The sequence below is a fragment of the Homarus americanus genome, unplaced genomic scaffold (assembly GCF_018991925.1).
Source record: "Homarus americanus isolate GMGI-L3 unplaced genomic scaffold, GMGI_Hamer_2.0 scaffold34360, whole genome shotgun sequence".
Lineage (NCBI taxonomy): Eukaryota > Metazoa > Arthropoda > Malacostraca > Decapoda > Nephropidae > Homarus > Homarus americanus.
Window position 1 is genome coordinate 1,764,939 of NW_024739403.1, and position 21,769 is coordinate 1,786,707.

Sequence of the window (21,769 nt, forward strand, 5' to 3'; positions counted from 1 at the left end):
CATTTCTGTACCTCATACATAACCCACAAACTTTTATAGTACAGTACATTCTTTTGGACAGATGTGAATGAGTGTCTGATCAACGTAGGTCTCTGTCTTAATGGTCGCTGTCGCAACACGGAAGGTTCATTCAGATGTGAGTGTGCCGATGGATATACTCTCACACCCAACGGAGAACAGTGTCGTGATATTAATGAGTGCTCTGAGGTAGGATAATATCTTCTTTGACATAATCTGCTGTGACCAGACACCAGAGAAGTTATAAATATTATTTTTACAGGTTGAACCTCCCTAATCCGGCACCCATTTTGACCTGACCGGTTCCGGACTATAGAATTTTCCGAACCACAGGTGATCTTTGTAAAATACATAGTAATATTGCTGCGCCAATCTGGCGCATCATTTCACATTTTGCCCCTAATGTTTCTCTGGGCATGCTACACTATCCTAAGGGCAAAGCTGTACTGTACATGTACTCAAAATAATGTACTAAATGATTACTAAAATTTCTGTCTAGTGCAAATTATAGCATGTTTATATTCAAATTAATCACAATCTTATAAGAATTCCAGCAATGTACTGTAAATTATATTCTCCCCGGTCCCTTCTGTGACATTTTATAAGCAAAAAACATAAACTCAAGCTGAAGGACATAAATAAACAAATAAATACTTCACTAGACCTTCAGCACCAACTGTCAAACATGTCACTGTCACCTCCCATTCCTCCTTCCCCCCCCTCCCAGCCAGGGTTTGGTGGTTATACAGTAGGCTTTAAGTTTTTATCTTATATAATATCACAGACTAAAGTTAACAGAATGTAATTTGCATTGCTGGAATCCTTGCAAGACAGCAAATAATTTGAATATAAACATCATATATTTTGCAGAAGATAAAAATTTTTGCTCTTTGTATGTCTAATGCAAGCTATAGCATGTTTATATTCAAATTAATCACTATCTTATAAGAATTCCAGCAATGTTAATTATATTCTCCCATGTCAGTTTAGTGACATTTTATAAGAGAAAAACTTGAAGTCACTCTTAAGGAGAGATTAATAAATAAGCACTAGACCTTGGCATCAACTGTCAAACATATCACCTCACCTCCCTTCCTCCCCCCATCTTCCAAGCCAGTAAATAGACCATTTTGCATCCCTTAATTTTAGCTGTGTTGATTTATGAGTGTTTGTTTTAACATAATTCTACTACAAAAAACAATGTTTTGTTTTTTTATTCTAGGAGATGGGCTGAAGTGCATCTGGGTAGACTCATTCTTTTTAGTATTTTGTGTTTCTCTACCAAACTAAATTATTCTATTTAAACAACACTTTGATTTAGTGCGAATTCGGTTTAAAGTAACCTCTCTTGGAACATATCTCATGTTATATCCATGTTCTACTGTGCAGTGTAATTGTAATAAACGAAAATAGATAAACAATAATTCTCATTCTGCACTTAAAATGACAAAATAATTATGGTACCTGTACATAAATTGGTGATGTTCTCCTGTAAAGAAGAAAAATATCTGTACAGTAAATGAAATAATAAAATAAATATGCTTAGGAGGCATATTAAGGGTAAATAACAAGTGAAATATTACAGAAACACTTGAAATATCTAGGAACGCACCAAACTCTACGAGGACCAGATGTAAACAAAGGGTATGCCGAACCATGGATACTAGCGCCGGTGGGTACTAGCGGCCGTCCGGCAAACTAAAATTATGCCGGACGACGGGAGGTGCCGAACAATAGAGTACCGGATTAGGGAGGTTCAACCTGTATCTGTCATTACCTGTTATTCCAAGCATTATATTCACAAGCATCCCTTTGAGTAGTGTTTGTCATTGTGTTTGCTTTGCTGAAGATTATAATGCTTCAAGCAGTAATGTATGTATGTATACAGTACTGTATATAATGACACCCATACAAATCCCTGAAAAAAAAAATACTTTAGGTTTTACATTAATATTCAGATATTTGACTCTCCATTTAGTGTTATACAGTATATAGGTATAAATTTGATTTCAAGTAACACTAAGTCATTGACCCCCACAAAGAGAATTTAACTTGCTCATCTATGTTATGAATATTCCATGTTTTAATTACTGTATATCAAAATTTGAAAATTATCTAAAAAAAATGTTTTAGAAAACTAATTACAGGTATATTAATGATCCAGTTAATTCAATCTCCTGCTTTAGATTTTAGATACTAAAGTGAGTAAAGACTTCAGCATTATGCATTTTTATCTTCCATAGCGTGAAGATGTTTGCCCCGCCCCTGGCCGTTGCCAGAACCTAATGGGATCCTTCATCTGTGATTGTCCTGAAGGATTCACATTGGCTCGTGATGGAATGTCATGCATTGGTAAGATATTGAATATATATATATGTAAATCTTTAATTATATGTTAAGCACAGTACTTTATTTTTATAGTACACAAAAGTAAGAGGTGATCTTATTAGAATGTATAGTAGTACCCCGATTTACGCGATCAATTGAACCCATGGGGTACCGCGTAAAGTGAACAACAGAACATATGGGATTAATTCCAATAGAGACTGGCCCGACCCCCAAACTTCACTTTTTCAGACACAATACCTACGTTGTAGTAAAAATTACATCTTAATTTTATGATGGTATGCACACACAATTAATAATTAAGAGAAATATCAATAATATTAGTTTTTTTAACACTTACATTAGTAGAAAAGATGGCTGGGCACACAGGGATGGGCGGTTGGTTCCGAGGCAGAGGGCAGATTATTGGCCCTCACCTGTATCACTTGTATCAATTGTATCACTATCCACCACATAGGCTTGCAGGGTCTCTTTGTCAAACCCCTCAAAGTCCATATAAGTCCATATCCTCACTATCACTGACTTGGGCCGGCTGTGGTGGGTGGCGGGTGAAGAACTCGGTAATGTTTTGATGACTGGGCGACCTTGTGCGCATCCTGCCCGCGCCGCTTCCCGCGTATATGAGTAGATGCACTGCGTAAAGTGAAAGTCCGGTTCTGGCGAGGTACCGCGTAAATGCGAAATCGTGGAAAGTGAAACCGCGTAAAGTGGGGTATTACTGTATGCTTAAATTACCCTGGTGAAGAAAGGGTTTACTTTCAACAGTACAGCATATTAGAAAATTTGAAATAAAATGATAAGGACTGTGAACTGCTCCCATGAAAAAATAACAGAAATGCTGAGTAAACTGAAATAGCAGATTGTTTAACAGGGAAAAAATGATGCATGAAAATAGTATCTTATAATTTCTTGGGAACAGTCCATATGATAAGGAGAACCACTCTTTTCATCATGAAAAAAGTAGATATGAAAAATAATTGCAGGAGCAGCAGTCCAAATAATTGGAGGAAACTTGACAAACAGTTGATTTTTTTCTGAAAATTTTCAAGGATTTTCTTTCATTCAGAGTTTATTATTATTTGTTATTTTGTTTATTTTATTGTATTTTTTTCAAGTTTAATTTGATACTGTATATCCCTGTGTGATGTAGGAGACATGATCGTACAACATTTGGATGAGATGGCCTGGCACTAACCAGCGTCTTGGTTGCTTAGGTACTGTATGCAGTTGGTCATGATAGGAAACTTATTCACTCAGATGTACTGTATTATGGTGTGTGTCTGCTGTTATTAGAAAGAAATACTACAAAGAATGAATATGTTTCCTTAACACAGAATATTTACTGTATAAAGGGAATGGATATGATGATCTATCACTTAACTCCTTATTAAAGCACCCTGGTACAGTATTTGTTATAATGTTAGGTCAATAACTTTCTATAATTCATAAGTTTTTGAACTGAATGAAAATTTGGATTCTTCATTTAACCCAATAACTGTGACATACATTCTCGAATGATAAGTGGAGGGGTGCGACATATATTCTGAAATTCAGAGCGTTTTGAATGCAGCCCACAAAATTTTTTATATCTTGCAGGGTCAAGTATGGGATGATTACACTTGTCAGTTTCTTGAGTCCCCCCTACTGAGATGTATGTTTTCTCTATCCTCCGTTTCAGAAATCTCACAAAATTTCATGTTGATGTTGTATATACTATACAGTATATTGGAAATTATGAATGACTGCGTGTGTTACCGTAAGATATATATACTGCACCATACCTACTTATAGCTGAAACATTGCATTGAAGATACATTGAGAGTGATGTTGAAAGGTTCAACTACTGTATATTTACTTTTAGTGAAATTGTCAAATAAGTCGAGCGTTGGGGTGAACAATAGAGGTTAGAATCTTTTTTCTGCCTTGAGTGACTGGTGGCCAAACTAAGGTAAGTAATGGACTCATATTTGATTTCCACATTCTTCTACATAGTATTGTTTAATCCACAGGAGTTAAAATGATGTTTGGGAAAAATAGATATACATTACATGTTTTTTGTGTGTGATTTTTGCGCACTGGGAGGTTGATCAGCGAATCACTACTGCAGTTTTGGGTTAAATTTATTTTAGATTAGTTCCAATTATCTTTACAAAAGCATCTTCAAATGTACTATAAGAGGAAGGTAAGTGCTTAAGGTTGATCTAAGATAGTTCGTAAGCTCGGGATTTTGTAATTTTAAAATCTTTAAAAATTACTTGGGCAGTAAACATTCTGTTTGCAGCTACCATGGTACAGTATTTACACCATTGAGAATTTTCTTCCCTTCCTTGATGCTAGTGGTGCGAGCAGACTTTTATTAGGAATAAAAATCTAACAAGTAACAAAATTCTGTCAGTAAGGAATAAAACTCAGATATGCAGGAATGTTTTGGGCTACAAATTTACCTCTTTGATTGAGAAAAGAAGCTGTTAGTTTGTTTAATCCTTCATTGTACTGGATGAGGTTGCCTTTCATTGTGCAGTGTTAGTACTGAAGAAAAACAGATATTCTTGAGAAAACTGCAGTGGTTTGCAGGATCACTGGTAAATGCCCCTTTCACATTTAACCTGGGGATTGAACCTGGGATGCATTGGTGCTGCCACTCTACCACCAACTCCACAAGAAAATTCCGAACTCTTACCCTGTAATCAACTATGAAAGCCTCAGGTCCTTTAAAGAGGTCTGTAAAATTTACATATTGAAATAAAGGAAGTACCTAATTCCTTTCTTCTGGCTGATATCTGGTGGAAACCTGGATATCTGAAGAATAACCATAAACCTAGAGCTTGGGTCACCATTATCCTGTTACATTATCCTTGACAACTGAATATTCAGTCTAGGTGGACCACCACTCATAAAATATTTTTGTTTTACTGTTAATGTTTTTAGGATCTCGTATATTCAGTCTTAGAATGCCAGTTTCACAGTCTGGCAGTTTTAGGTAACAATTGCAAAGCAACCAAAACCATCAACAGTTATTACTCAAATGAGTTGGCCATTTTCCCTATCATGTAAGTTTCTTACCTTACATCATATCAAGTAATGCACAGAAGGATGTAAGCTATATTAAGTATATTTGAAACCTTTTAGCTGCCATTGAAACTCAGAAAGACCAGAAATGTTGGATCAATGAAACTTTGTCTAGCTGATGTGGCTCAAGCAGCTAGACATAAGGATGACAAGAGAAGTTAGAGGTTTGACCCAGTTATGATTTTTGAGACTGGGGTGAAGTGGAGAAATAGCCTGGGAAGACTGCCATCTTCATGTTATCTTTCAATTGTCAGGTCAACACTCATTTCATATAGAAACCTTTTACTTTTATAACTGTGGGGCCCAGTTATGAAGTGAAAAGACAGCTGCTGTTGAGAAGTATTTTTGTTAATGTACAGTAATCAAACAGGACAAGGTGATATTCTAACTGCAGCTTAGCTCAGGGGTGGGCAAAGTGCGGCCCAAGCTCAGGGGTGGGCAAAGTGCGGCCCAAGCTCATGGGTGGGCAAAGTGCGGCCCACGGGCCACATTTGGCCCGCCAAATTATTTCTGTGGCCTGCCACTGCATTTGACAATCAGAAAAAAAATTCTTATTAATTACAGAAAGGACAATTTTGCAAGTTGGGTGGACATAGCAGCAACACTGGCTCGTTGCTGTTAACCTGTGGCCCTCGAAGTGTGCCACCATTCATGAAGTGGCCCTCCATCAAAAATAATTGCCCACCCCTGGCTTAGCTGAATAAAATGAATAAAGTAGACTATTTGTCTTACCCATTTTCACAAATACTTAAAAAAAACCCCTGGCTTAGCTGAATAAAATGAATAAAGTAGACTATTTGTCTTACCCATTTTCACAAATACTTAAAAAAAATATACCGCCACCAATATCTTACAGTAATAATGGAAAATAACCCTCTGTGAGGTAGCTACAAGCCACCTATTTTCAATGATGTGTGCTTCTTTTAGTTTAAGTCCTGAAACTTATGTATTAATGTATTAAGTCAAAAGATGTACAAGCTCACAACAAATTATAAAATTATTTCAATTCTAGATATTGACGAGTGTGCTACCATTGAGGATATCTGTGAGAATGGCGAGTGTGTCAATGGACGTGGAACATACCAGTGCAGGTGTCCACCTGGCTTTGAAGTGAGTGCAGATGGTACAAAATGTATTGATCGTCGTCAGGAAGAGTGTTATGAGAAATACCAAAGAGGTGAGTGTGTGTGTGTGTGTATATATATATATATATATATATATATATATATATATATATATATATATATATATATATATATATATATATATATATATATATATATATATATGGTATTATCACAGTAATGTAATGGATTTCAAGATCAGAAAACATTTTGTGTAAAAGATTGTATTTATTAAGCACAAAATTTCATAAGTATCCATGTAATAATTAAGATAAAGAAAAGTACATTCAGAGGTTTAAATATGTATTAGATAAGATTAAAATATAAGTAACACAAAACTGCAGAAAAATAAAGCAGAGTTGTCATGTACAGTAACTAACTATGTTACATCTTAAAATTTGGGTTTTTATTTTTTTACCATAGCATTGTGCCCTGTTCATGCTGTCTAATATTCAGGTGGATAGAACAATTTCAAATTTAAGAAATTAATTTTCCCAAAGACCATCAGACTGTACAGTCATTATTCCTATTATGAAAGAATCCATATGTATATTTTGCTTTGAAGCAGCATATTGATTTGAATATGCACTGCAGGTAGATGTTTCGATCCCCGGCCTGTGAGGATTCTCAAAAAGGAATGTTGTTGCTCCTCTGGTGCTGCCTGGGGTATCACCTGTGACCGCTGCCCGCCCATCAGTTCTCGTGAGTTGTTATCATTTTTACAACTCTACTCTAATTGCCCACTCCACCTGTACTGGATTGTGCCTATCTAGTTCATTATTCTCATTTTACTTATTCTTCTCAATCACTATTAGCCTAATCACTACCCAAAGTGCCCATTCACCAATATGAAGTCATTATTCTTCTTCGGTATCCCATTCTGCCTTTCCCTTCATCAGTGTGTTGCTCATCTTGTTCTTTCACTTGTACAGTGTTTCATTAACATATATCCTTTCCATCTTTCTCCCTCACCCATTCTTCTACGTGTCCTGCCTCTTCACCAGTACCTTACTCATCCTTCTTCTTTACCAGTACCTCACCTATCCTGACTCTTCACCAATACTTCATCCAACCTTCCTTTTCTTCTAATCTCAAACTCTTCTGTGTTATTACTTCCTTTGACTCCTTTGTCCACCTTTTAAATTTTGTGTAAAATGGATTTTATTTGCCTCCATATGTCATTGCTGCTTTTTAGTTTCTCTTCAGCTGCTGCTGTTACTGAAACCTGTTGACAAAGAAGTTTAGTACAGGGGGGTATGCACTTTTAACCTTGAACACATAATATATTTAGTTTATTTTTCTATTATATTAAAACTCATTGATGTTTTTATCCAAATAACATGACTAACAGGAGCAGTGATGTTACGTAATCATAAAGTTGGTCACAGGTATGTATGTATGTACGTATTCATTTATTTATTTATTTATTTATTTATTTATTTGCGCTTCAAAAATAAATTCTTCAGTGTACCTCAACATGTGCACCATTAGCGGGCTGTAGTACATCCAAATGATACTCCACTTCATTTCACATTTTGACTTAACATTTTCTTTAGTCACTCTTTTGAAGCCATCGGTTATCTTCGAACAAAGTGTTCCAATGTTTGTGGGATTTGGAAAACATAACTCTTAACATACAGTACCTCTATAAGAAGTCTAAGGGCATTCAGAATCAGAATTGCTTCTTGCAGTGCAGGGGCTAGCTTTCTTGGCACCCCCTTAGATCATGTGGGAGGCAAAGCGCTCAAGCATTACAATGCCCAAATGGGAAGCAAGAGTTCATGTGTTCCTTTTTTTACTTATACCTGTACAACTTATGTAATTCTGTATCACAGTTATATAAAATATATCTGTAGTTTGGCATGCTTTGAGGATTGTCTTGGCCAGTGTTTCTTTGAAAAAGAAAAATTTCGATTTTGATTAAAAAAAAATTCTTCTTTGGCAATTATAAAAACCCTCATAAAACCACTAAGGAAATATAAAAAATGGTGAAAATAGCTCATTCATTTTGGGGGATGAAAATCAAACTGGTTAGGAGTCTCTGATGTTTTAAAACACTGAATGCTTGTTAGGCAAATTTTTATTTGGATATTTTACACATTATTATAAAAAATGTGGAGATAGTCAACATTTTGCAGGTGAGTCATATACAAAGTAATGAGACATGTATATGCATCTGCTAGTGTTTTATTAGGCCTCAGAACATTAAGGCAATAATGTTGTACATAATATTGGATTTATTTTTCAGTTGCAGACACATAATTTAAAAGAAGTTGATTACTGTACTGACTCTTCTACAATCCTTAGCTGAGTTTGAGAAGCTGTGCCCACTTGGTCCTGGCCGATCAGAGTCAGGTGCTGATCTGAACGAGTGTGAGATCATGCCAGGATCTTGTGAAGGAGGTGACTGTGTTAATACCGATGGTTCCTTCCGATGTGAATGCCCCATGGGCTATGTCCTTGACAGCTCTGGGCGCCGCTGTATAGGTTAGTAACTATCAGAGGTGCTAACTACACATAAGTATGAAATATTTTATATGGAATGATAAGAAAATTAATGCAAAAAAGAAGCATTGTAATGTTTTGAGAATAGTGTTGCTCAGTGTTAGGTTTTGATTTGATAACATGGAATTATAGTAACGTATTCTTCCCTGTGTTTTACAGATGACAATGAGTGTGTACTTTCCAACATATGTGGTAATGGAACGTGTAGTAATGTTGAGGGTGGGTTTGAGTGTTCTTGCCAAGATGGATTTGCCCCAGGACCAATGCAAGTATGTGGACATGAGTTTAATAATACAGTACTGTACTATATATATATATATATATATATATATATATATATATATATATATATATATATATATATATATATATATATATATATATATATATATATATATATATATATATATATATATATATATATATATATATATATATATATATATATATATATATATATATATATATATATATATATATATATATATATATATATATATATATATATATATATATATACAGTGACCCCTCGTTTAACGAACACCTCGGTTAACGTAATTTCGATTAACGAACTGCCTTCCATAAGGATCTTCAATTCGGTTAACGAAAAAAAATCGGTTAACGAAGTTCTTACAAACCGACTTCAACATGTTTTCGCTTGCACTGACCGGGCAACCAGCTTTAGTATCAGTCCGCCAATACATTAATCGGTTCTAGGGCTTAAATTCCTTACTATTTTAGTAAATATCAAGAAGTTTATACTATTCAATAATTTTAAAAGTTTAATATTCAATTTTTTAGTCATTTTAACAATTATTGAACATAATTGAAGGTAAAGTGACTAGTTTAATGTGCGGCATCCAGCTTCTTAACACAGCAAACAGGAGTTAGTCTCTCTCTGTTTTCACTGGAGGTAACATCTTGCTTGAGACTCTCTTCAACTAAACGCTTTTTTCTGTGTTTCCAAGCAAATTATTGGTCATTTTGAAATATATTTTACATATTGACAATATATAATGCAGTGCAGTGTTGATTTAAAGAAAATAATCTTGAATTACACCAGAGAGTTAAAATTTTAGGGGTGAAATGGCGCCATGGGGTGACTTCTCTTCCACCCCAATGCCTTCTCTTCTTCCTTCTCCTCCACCCCCATTCTAAATCCCATCATCATCATCATCATCATCCAGGAGCCTTCTACATACACACCTCAAAGTAAGTGAACTTTTCTACCATTTTTGTTGAATTTAGGAAATTTTCGGTGAGCTGGAACCAATTACCCAAAACCCATTGAAACTATGGTTTCGGTTAACGAACTTTTCGGTTAACGAACGACCTTCTGGAACGGATTGAGTTCGTTAACGGAGGGGTCACTGTATATATATATATTATAAGGATGGGAGGTGCCACTGTTATCCAGAGCCCATACATGGCACCGATTGGCCCAGTCATCTTTCCAGGTTATCATTGATATTCACCCAGCCAACACCAAGACCACAAGCACTCACCCAATATGCAGTACTCATACACTTCTTCAAATACTTTATATCTAATTTTTCCAATACTGTACTGATGATGACCAGGCATCTTATGACATTGTACAATATTTTCTCTTCTTCCGGCTCTGAAAATATTACCATAAAAAACAGATTTTTACATACATATTGAGGTCATCACTAATATCCACATTGCCTCATGTAATGCATTTATTAATGTCTTTCCTTGAAGTGATATGTTTTCATATCATACTGCAATATACTTACATCTTTTGATTTATTCTAAAATTCAGAAAGGGCCAGGTCCCAATTATTCTAAATTTTAGAGGTTCTGCTGTAATATTTTATGAAGACATCAGAATAGTAATACAGGTATATGCTAATGTACAATACAAAGGTGCACATAAATGGTCTTATAATCTTATATTTTGCATGACAGACCTGTGAGGATGTTGATGAGTGTGAGGAACTTGGTCACCAATGTGCCTTCCGGTGTCACAACATGGCTGGAGCCTTCCGCTGCATTTGCCCTTATGGTTACACTTTAGCTCCTGATGGTCGCCACTGCCAAGATGTTGATGAATGCTCCACTCCAGCAAACAACTGCAGATTTCTCTGCAAAAATTTGATTGGAACTTTCATGTGCATATGTCCTGAAGGATATCAACAGGTATGATCTAGTTTCTGAGATAATAAATATGTGTGTGAACTGTAAATTCCATATGAGTGCAGTATCCCCTAAGTTTACTTCCTTACATTACTTTTTTGAGTAACTGTCATGCGCTTGAATCCTTTTTTTTATCATTTCATAACTTGGCAGTGAATCTATATTGTTTGATTTGGTGTATTTATGGCTTACTTTGCTACGTTGTCATACACTACCAGAAGTATGGATACAGTATTAGTAAATTTAGAAATACAATTCATGAAAATTTGTTGTTAATGACAACAGAGAGAAGAGGGACTTGGAGACTACAATACACATGCTGTCTTTGAAAATTTATTAAAATCCACTTCCAGATACTTTTATGCTTTGGAATAGAAAGCAAAGTATAGATGAATAAGAGAAGCCTATACAAAATGGATTTTTTTTTGTCACTCAATATTTCAGTGAGAAGCATACTGTATTGCAGTTCAAGTTAAGCTTCAGTTAATGTCTTACACTAAATATTACTCTTTATCTTATAAGGTGTTCTAAAAGAAATTCTATAGAATAAAATGTTCAGTATTTTTTAGATTGTTATTATCTAAACACTGAATTCACTCCATAACTATGAAACAGGTGGGCATGACTGATGACTGTAAGGATGTCAATGAATGTGCACTCAACCCTAACATCTGTAAGAGTGGTCGATGCACCAATACCAAGGGTTCATACAGATGTGAGTGCTATGAAGGCTTTGTACCCAGCAGAGATGGAAAACAGTGTATTGATCGTCGTGAAGGATTTTGCTTCAGGCAGCTCATCGGTGGTATGTGCTCAACCACAAGTGACAGCCTGGTTAAGGTATGACTAGCATTCTGTTGTTATTGTGAACCTATGCTTAACTTTGAACATTTTATTGGTAATTTCCAAAATGAAAGATTTGAGATATCTTTATTAAAACAATGAATATGGATCTTATCCCAACAGGTGACCAAGGCTGACTGCTGTTGCACAATGGGTCTGGCTTGGGGTCCAATGTGTGAACACTGTCCACGTCGAGGCACTCCTGAATATGATGAAATTTGTATGGAGGCTGGCTTTTCTATAGATGGCCTTGATATTGATGAATGCCAGATGCCCAATCTATGTAGGAATGGAAAATGCATCAACACTATGGGCTCTTACCGCTGTATATGTGATAAAGGTTACAAGCCTGACCATTCAGGAACAAGGTGTATTGATGTGAATGAGTGTGAACGTACACCTCCACCATGCAAGTTTACTTGCCAGAATACTGAAGGGTCTTATCGTTGTTCCTGCCCACGTGGCTATACTCTTAACCCTGATGGCATCACTTGTAGAGATCTTGATGAATGTGCAACTGGTCAACACACATGTGAAAATGAATGTGTCAATACTCAAGGTTCTTACAAGTGCACCTGTGCTCAGGGCTACAATGAAGTTGGCGAGCAGTGCATTGGTATGTAGATAGCTTTTTATTTGTATAATTTTACCGTAAAATTTAAGATGTTTTTGTCATTCATGATATAATAAGTATTTTTCTAAAATAGCATGATCAAAATGAAGTGAGAAAAAAGCAATCCTCTCTTACAATCAGATATCAACGAATGCTTGGAGCAGACGGGTCTGTGTGGTCCACTGGGTACATGTGTAAACACAAGGGGAAGCTTTAGGTGTATGTGTCCTCGTGGCTATCGTCTTGATCCTTCAGGGACGATGTGTATTGATTCTGATGAATGCACAGTTGATGGATCTTGTGACTCAGGATGCGAGGTGAACTCTCTGAACTTTTATAATTTAATTGATGATTACTGCTTTTATATACTTGGTTTACTTTTATTGATATTACTTTTGCTTCTAATGTTTACTGAACCAAAATTTGTTTATTGTTAATCAATGTTGTATTATGTATTTATATAGAATCTACAGGGTGGATTCTTGTGTGGGTGCCCAGATGGTTACCGCCGCCACCACTACTACAACCAATGTGTGGATGATGATGAATGTTCCCAGGGCACTATGTGTGGCTCTGCAGACTGTCAGAACACTCTTGGCTCATACAAATGTCTTTGTCCTAATGGATATTCTTTCAACATTGCCCTGTTTGTCTGTATTCAGGTTTGTTCATGAGGATTCCATTTAACTGTCTGTACATTGAAGATACAAGTAATTCAACATGAGATAGTGTTTGTTTGTTTTTTTATTCTTAAGGATAAACTCGTATAGTATATTAAATATTTAGATGAGGATTTTCAGAAAGAATTTTTGAGTAAGTGTAGTTAGTGGATTGGGTAAGAGACAGGTGTCTTGAAAAGATTACAATGATGTTGCTTTGAAAACATTTTGTATAATAGGACACTGCACAGTATTCTTTTATAGGTGCATGGGGATATTTATTTTTAAAGAGGAAATGGTGTGTAGAATTCCTACAACAAATGTTACAAGCATAGGCACAATCTTTAATTCTTACAGGTGTGAAGTTATTTAGTTATTTGTGAAAGTTTCAACCTGTGGTCACCTTCAAGTCCTAATATCAATGATAGAGATACAGGACTGTAGGTAGAGTAGACATTTTCATTATGCCTGGTCACTACAATCTGAAATTGTAAAGAATTATGTTACAGGTGGATGACAGCTGTGTTTCCAGTCCCTGTGCATTTGGCTGTAATGCTCTGGGTGATGATGCTGTTGCGTGTGGCTGTCCTTCAGGTTTCTCAAGAATTGGCTCTGTAAGTTTGATTACTGTTTATTATTATTATTACTATATTTTTGCCCCCAGGCCCCAATGTGGGTCAGTGACCTGTGCCCAGGTTGGATAATCCCCATAAAAAAGTAAAATAAAATGATTGTTGGATATATTTGATTCTGTAGAGTTCTTGTTGAGATTCTCTGTTACTTAAACTTTATACTGTATATGAATTTAGACCACTTCTACATTAGATAATGTTTCTCCAGTGTGAAAAAACTATGATGCAAATCACATTTTACAACTCCACAAATAGACTGAATTTATTTATTTATATCAGGACTTATTATATGTAATAAAGGCCCTGGTACAGGGCTGACATTTTTCTCTAACATTTATAAAGTTTAAGATATATATATATATATATATATATATATATATATATATATATATATATATATATATATATATATATATATATATATATATATATATATATATATATATATATATATATATATATATAGTTTGTAAATAAATTGATTTTAACCTAAAAAATTGTTTTAGGGCTTTTAAAGTGATAAAATGGGTGTTACCTAGGTACAGTATTGTATGTTTATATATGTCTATCACTTTACAGGGTCACTGTATGTCCACCTTAAATCCACCAGTTGGCAGCGGTGGTTATGGCCCTGGGTATGGTGGTAGCAGTAGTGGATTTCCTGGTGGTGGTGTTGGTTTTGGAGCTGGTGGTGGTGGATTTGATGTTAGTGGGGGTACTGGCAGTCGTGGTCCTGGTGGATTTGGTGCTGGCAGTGGTGGTCCTGGTGGATTTGGTGCTGGCGGTCGTGGTCCTGGTGGATTTGGTGCTGGTGGTGGTGGTCCTGGTGGATTTGGTGCTGGAGGTGGTGGTCCTGGTGGATTTGGTTCTGGAGGTGGTAGTCCTGGTGGATTTGGTGCTGGAGGTGGTGGTCCTGGTGGATTTGGTGCTGGAAGTGGTGGTCCTGGTGGATTTGGTGCTGGAGGTGGTGGTCCTGGTGGATTTGGTGCTGGAAGTGGTGGTACTGGTGGATTTGGTGCTAGTGGAGGTAGTCCTGGAGGATTTCCTGCTGGTTCTGGTGGATTTACTACTGGTTCTGGTGGATTTGGTACTGCCACTGGTGGATTTCCTGGTGGGTACGGTTCTGGCACTGGTGGAGGTGGATATGCTGGTGGGACCACCTACACTGGTGGTAGCTACAGCTATGGATCAAGTCAGTATGATCTGGGTGGCGTTCCTACCTTTCCTATCGGCCAACAAGACCCACATGGCAGCAATGAAAACATCATCTCCACTGAGGGTTGCTTCTCATGCAAAGTAAGTTGGTGTTTTACCATGCAGTACAAAAGAAATCTGTAATCTTGCTTGGGGAGTGCCAATAGTTTAGAGGGATTCTTAAAAATAGCATTAAAAAATTACTGGAACTGACATGGTGAAAATGAAAAAAAATTATCAAGGGTGCTAGAATATAATATAGAGATGGGTGTGTTACGGAAAAGTTACCAAGTGGTCATGAATACAGAAGTTAGATAGAATGAATTGGCAAATGTGCATATTTAAAATTAGAGAAATGAGCTCATTTCATATGAGGTAAATGAAAATGAGCATTTTGAGATCATAGATGAAGAAGAGAATAAAGAACTACTGTACCTTTATAAAAGGAAAATAGTGTTAGGGTGTGTGAGATGTGACTTCACCCAAGTGTTTCCCTGAGTGACATAGGCCTCACCAGCACTCTGTAAGTATATCTACATGATAACATTATCACACAGGAGTATCACTGTCACTCATTAAAACCAATGAAATCCCTACAGACATACCTTCAAAAATCATTGAAGTATAAGAGAGGCAAGGATTACCTTCCCACATAATAAGTTAGTTTTTCGCTTTTTTTTTTTTTAAACAAACCATGATTATGTTGTCAGCCAAACCCAGTATATAATTTTAAAACTCACTGTTTTTATCTAACCTAATTATTTTAGTTTTATTTCTACTGTAAACTATCTGAGAAAAATGCTGATGATAATCAGAAGACATCAGTTAAATGTGTGGGGAAATGCTGGTGAATTAAAAGTTTCAGATTAGCTGAACAGTAGCTATACTGAACAATACCAAAACTAGCTATACAGTAGTTATATCCTAATATATTCCCCTCCCTCCCCCCCCCCTCCCCAAGAATATATAGAAAAATGCATTACAGTCAACCCTTGCTTTACGCGGTCCCACTTTACGCGTTTACGCGGTACCCTGCCGAAACCGGAATGCTCACTTTCCGCGGTGTGTGTACCCTTTTACGCGGAGACGGCGCGAGCAGGGTGCGCACAAGGTCGCCCAGTCATCAAAACATTACCGAGTTCTTCACCCGCCACCCACCACAGCCGGCCCAAGTCAGTGATAGTGATAATGATAGTGAGGATATGGACTTATATGGACTTTGAGTGGTTTGACAAAGAGGCCCTGCAAGCCTCTGTGGTGGATAGTGATACAATTGATACAAGTGATACAGGTGAGGGCCAATAATCTGCCCTCTGCCTCGGAACTAACCGCCCATCCCCATGTGCCCAGCCATCTTTTCTACTAATGTAAGTGTTAAAAAACCTAATATTATTGATATTTCTCTTAATTATTAATTGTGTGTGCATACCATCATAAAATTAAGAAGTTATTTTTACTACAACGTAGGTATTGTGTCTGAAAAAGTGGAGTTTGGGGGTCGGTCTGGTCTCTATTTCAATTAATCCCATATGTTATGTTGTTCACTTTACTCGTTTCTCACTTTACGCGGGCCACCGTGGGTTCAATTAACCGCGTAAAGTGAGGGTTGACTGTATATAAAGGAGTTTAAATACGTTGAAGCTGATAGTGAGTTGAAATTTTGCTAAAAAAATAATCAAGAAATAATATTAAAGTTATCATTAAACATTTACACAGCACTTACTTTAATTGTAGCAGATGAATCTTGAGGTGGAGGACGATGGAGAGCTGCTTACACTTATAACACCTACAGTATATTCACACTTATATTTAATTGCATTTTACAGTATATTTAATTACACTTATACAGTACCCTGTATTTAATTGCACTTTATATTTAATTATACGTACTTATATTTAATTACATTTATATTTAGTTTCACTTGTATCTAATACTCTTAAATCTGGTTGGTGTCATAAAAAGTACTCCACTTCAGCCCAAATTCCCCACATATCATATTCATGGAGAACCCAGCATCAATTTTGCCACATGTGTCTTCAGTTTCTCTTCCATTGGTAGAGTTTTAAGTGTCATTCCTTTTCTCCCAGTTGTCCTCCATAGTGTTGTTGTTTTGCCTTTGCTTGCTTTAGATGCCAAAATAATTCTCTTGGGAAGCAATGGTTATGAAAAAAAAAAAAAAAAAACCAGTGTGTGTGATGGTACAGTAATCTTGACAATAGACATGCAGTAACTGATGCCTCGCTTAGCTGCCGCCTCATGCTTGCTTCCGAAACATGACCCCCCCCCCCCAAGCCAGACACTCAGAGTCTCCTCAAACTTATGGGGGTTTTCGAGTTATAGAAGTATCTTCCAATATGTAATTAAGATTTTATTCCAGCATTTAATTCATTAAGTCAGGATATTCAAAGGAAATGAATTGTAGTTGCAATTGAAATGTCATGTAATATATTAATCATAAATAAATATGTTTTACTAATTAACTAAAAATTTTTTAGTTTAATGGGAAGCACAGTCCACCTGGGCGGCGGAGGCGATCAGTAGTATCATCAGCTGCTCTGAACCAGTTGGTACTAGTCCCAGCTACTGCTAATTTTACTGATGACGAGGTAGTGTTGGTTCTTGCTAACAACTATACACATAGGGTAAGTATATTGATTGGTCATCTAAAGTTATTTACAATTGTATACACTGTGTTAAAATGGATCATTTGATATGAATGTGGTGGGAGTACAGTATTTATATTGCATTATGCCAAGTTTGTAATTTTTTAATTTCACAGATACAGAAAAATTAATCTGAGCTTCATTTTCCGAGCTGTAGATCAATATCTTACTGAATCCCACTATTGTTTTTAATGTCAGTATTTGGTTACTTGTAACTATGATGATTTTTTTTTTGGCGATTTTGCGTTGTATTTTTATGAGATTCTTTTTAGTCACACTCTGAAAATCATTTGCATTTCAGAATTTTTTTAAGACTGGCATAGGCATTCACAGGGTTAAATCATAAAAATGCAGTAAAGAAGTGTTGTGTCATATTTCATTAGGTAACTCATTTGTGTCTTTTGTCTTCAAGATCAGTGCAGGTTGACCCTCTCTTTGCATCTCTTATCTTGCATTCTATAAACCAGCAACTCTGAATTAACGGCTTTCTTTTAGTAAAACATTATCATACCTACAAATTCATGGTACAGCGTGCCCTTCAAATTCTGGGTTAGGTTCTCAAAATGGCCACGAATCGCCAAATCCGCGAAGAACATTTGCTGATAGGAGGGGGGGGGGTTACATTTTTACTTGTGTACAAAGAAATGCATATTCCCTTATGTGTTTGCCCTTAGGACAATTAATACTTTTACCTGTAATGTATTATGTGTGTGTGTGTGTGTAGACACAGACACACAAAACACATACAAATAAAAAATAATGGGAAAATCCTCTCAAAAATAATCATTAAGAAATTTATTAAAAATGTTGAGTCTACTCTCAAGTCTACTCCGTACTGTATTAATAACAAAGTACGGAATGGAGTTGAGGGTTCAAGTTTGAGGATAACACAAGATATTTGGGAAGGTAGCAAGTCAAGACAATGTTGCAACAATTCAGAAAGACCTGCATGAGCTGTTCATATGGTCTTGAGACTGCCAAATGCTCTTTAACATTACAAAATGCAAGACCCTACATGTAAGATACAATAACCCAAAGCACAGTAGTGAGGAAAGCAAATCTAGATTTGGGAATAATAAAGAGTACCTTTGAATACAATGATAGGAAAATGCTCCTTCAACTGTACAAATCTCAAGTACATCCCAGTCTGGATTACTGTGTATGGACATGGAAACCCTACCTCCTCCAGAAAGATCTAACATCCCTCGAAAAGGTGCATCACAGAGCGACTACGATGATTCTGTAACTACTGGGTATGTCATCTCGATTATCCAAGAAGACTGAGGGCCTTAGGATTAACAACCCTTTAGACAAGGCACAATAGGGAAGATCTCATTTAAACATTCAAAATCCTATAACGGATGGAAAATGTGAACCCTGGACATTTCTTTGTGATGTCACACACCACCAACACGAGAGGACTTAACTACAAGCTTGCCAAGTTATCTTGCAAAACGAATACTGTACTGTATAAGGAAATACTTTTTCATATAGAGGGTGGTAGACTTATGGAATGGTTTTCTAGCCCAATCTGTGGAATTAAGAACAGGAGTGTACTGGGTTTCAAAATAGCCCTTGACAAAATTGTTAAGAACAATGGATGAATCCAACACAGGCCACTGGCCTCCTTCCCTCGGCATGGCCATTACTAGTGGGTAGCTATTAGGTAAGTAAGATAAATAAGGATTTGGATGATACCTAATTGACTGCCAACTTTTTGCTCACACAATATTTAAACCTAGCAGCAGGGTTTTAGATTTTTCTTATTACTTACAACTGACAGAGTTGCTAGAAAATCTATAGTGGTCACTGACAAACTGTGCAAGGACTGCAGTACAGTATTACCGGGTATACCATTTCCTAACCAACCCTGTGAACGATCAGAAAATTTCATGTTAAACTAAATCACATCAGGTCAAGGTATTCTTTGGGTTGGCAGCCAGATTACATGGCTCTGTCATTTTCTTTGTGATTACAGGTGCTGCCTCCACTTCCCCATACTAGGGTTCCCAAATTGGTGTCTTTTATAATCAATTTTCTGGTTTATTGTTCTCGGGTTCACTTACAAGTTTATTTTAATATTTTACTAAGCATGTTCTTAGATTTAGAATAGTTTCTTGTAATTCTTGTATTCATTTCAGTGATTCAAAAACTGCCATGAAAAACAATAAATTATCATAGCCAATTCATACAATTAAAAACATTTATTTACTTTACTTACTTTTATCCTCTTCGCCACTGATTGGCTCATTAGCTGCTTGGGCGATCGGTCACGTCTCTGATTACTTTTCCTTTTCTTTTATCCTCTTCACCAAAAGATCGGCTCGTTAGCTGCTTGGGCAATTGGTCACATCTCTGTTACGTACTGTTGGCAAGTACTGGGCATGCACCGGCTTCTGAATGTACCTGAACCCGCTCCAGTGTTGGTCAAGTCTTGTCTTGAAAGAGCCTCGGTGCCATCACAACACTTTCTGGTAGATTGTTCCAAGAGTTCACAACTCTCACTCCGAAAAAGTTTGCCCTCATAGTTTTCTGGACTTGCGGCTTCTTCAATCTTGAGCTGTGACCCCTTGTGGGGAGAGCGTCCGCCAGCTCCAAGTAAGGACACTCGACTGAGTAGTGTCCCTTGAGATGCTTATACACCTCAATTAGGTCACCCTTTGTGCCCGTCTGTAGTATAAGCTTGGCAAGTTCAGGCACTCCAATCTCTCAGGGTAGCTGAGGTACTGAAGGGCAGGCACCAGTCTGGTGGCCCTCCTTTGAACATTTTCAACCAACTAACAGTCCCTAGCATATCTCAGGGACCAGATGGGGTGATAGTACTCCAGATGGGGAAGCACTTCACTCTTGAAGATGGTTTCGAGGGATGGACCGTCTAGATATCTGAACGACTTTCTTATAAGACCCAATAATTTATTTGCGTGATTTACCTTCTTGCAATGGCCCGAGAACTTCAGCTCATTGTCAACATACACACCTAGGTTCTTCTCACATTCAGTCTCAAATAGTGCAGTTTCTTCATCCCATTTGGACATATGATACGCCTCCTAACCATTGGTACACCCCAGGTGCATCCTCTTACACTTCATGGCATTGAATCACAGCAGCCATTTCTTCGACCATTCTTGGAGCCCACAGAGGTCCTTCTGCAGCTCTTCACAGTCCGCTTGGTTCTTGATTTATGGTCAGAGACTCGGTAAATTAAGTACAATTTATATTAATTTGTAAAAGGTACAGTTGGAGACTGATTAAAAATTAAGAGCCAATTTATTATTAATTATGTTGATTTTTTCTTGCAACAACAGGTGGTGCGGCGTAGTTTACAAGCAGAGTTCAAGCGACAAGACAGTATATCTCTCAAAGCAGCCAAAAATCCAATCATACTCAAAGTTTCCCTTGATCAAACTAAACATAGAATGAGACTTATCAAACTAAAGCCAGCAATTACATACTTACAGGTCAGTATAACAATTGTTTCCTGTAATTTTTTACTAAATATTATTTATTTTCTGCACAGCGCTGTGGTCGATACAGTTTGTTCCTGACACATGCTAATAATCATATATTGTACTGTAATTTATTTTTCAGCAGTTACGAACAAGTTACGTTCGTAGACCCTGTTCGTAAGTAGGAACGGTGTTAATTCTTTAGGTTAGATTAGCTTAAAGCACAATCCTGCCCACACAAATCAACAGTAATATACCATACATAACAAATAATTTAATACTGTACTGTAAATAAGGTGATGCTAAACAATATAAGGTCATGTAAAAAATGGGATTTTAGTTACAGATTTTTATGATGAATATATTGTATTGGGATCCCTTTTATAAGTGTGGATGTTCATAAGTTGGGTATTCATATTGTGCTTTATCAGATATCACCTATTTCATTAATTGCAGAACATACCAGTGTGAAATCATATCTTTGGTGGTTCTTTTT

The 21,769-nt window shown here is 36.6% G+C and overlaps 1 protein-coding gene across 2 annotated transcripts in view; it reads left to right on the forward strand.

The window, feature by feature from the left end:
* The window catches only part of LOC121874702 (fibrillin-2-like), a 123,796-nt gene that overhangs the window by 97,394 nt on the left and 4,633 nt on the right, over positions 1-21,769 (forward strand). For both annotated transcript variants that reach the window (XM_042378955.1, XM_042378956.1), the window contains 15 exons: positions 62-207; positions 2,262-2,370; positions 6,446-6,610; positions 7,152-7,259; positions 8,865-9,044; positions 9,222-9,331; positions 10,995-11,225; positions 11,838-12,062; positions 12,189-12,681; positions 12,820-12,995; positions 13,143-13,340; positions 13,847-13,951; positions 14,549-15,265; positions 17,660-17,806; positions 21,133-21,285. In XM_042378955.1, the coding sequence (XP_042234889.1) occupies positions 62-207; positions 2,262-2,370; positions 6,446-6,610; positions 7,152-7,259; positions 8,865-9,044; positions 9,222-9,331; positions 10,995-11,225; positions 11,838-12,062; positions 12,189-12,681; positions 12,820-12,995; positions 13,143-13,340; positions 13,847-13,951; positions 14,549-15,265; positions 17,660-17,806; positions 21,133-21,285 (3,263 nt within the window). The remainder of the gene's footprint in view (positions 1-61; positions 208-2,261; positions 2,371-6,445; positions 6,611-7,151; positions 7,260-8,864; positions 9,045-9,221; positions 9,332-10,994; positions 11,226-11,837; positions 12,063-12,188; positions 12,682-12,819; positions 12,996-13,142; positions 13,341-13,846; positions 13,952-14,548; positions 15,266-17,659; positions 17,807-21,132; positions 21,286-21,769) is intronic.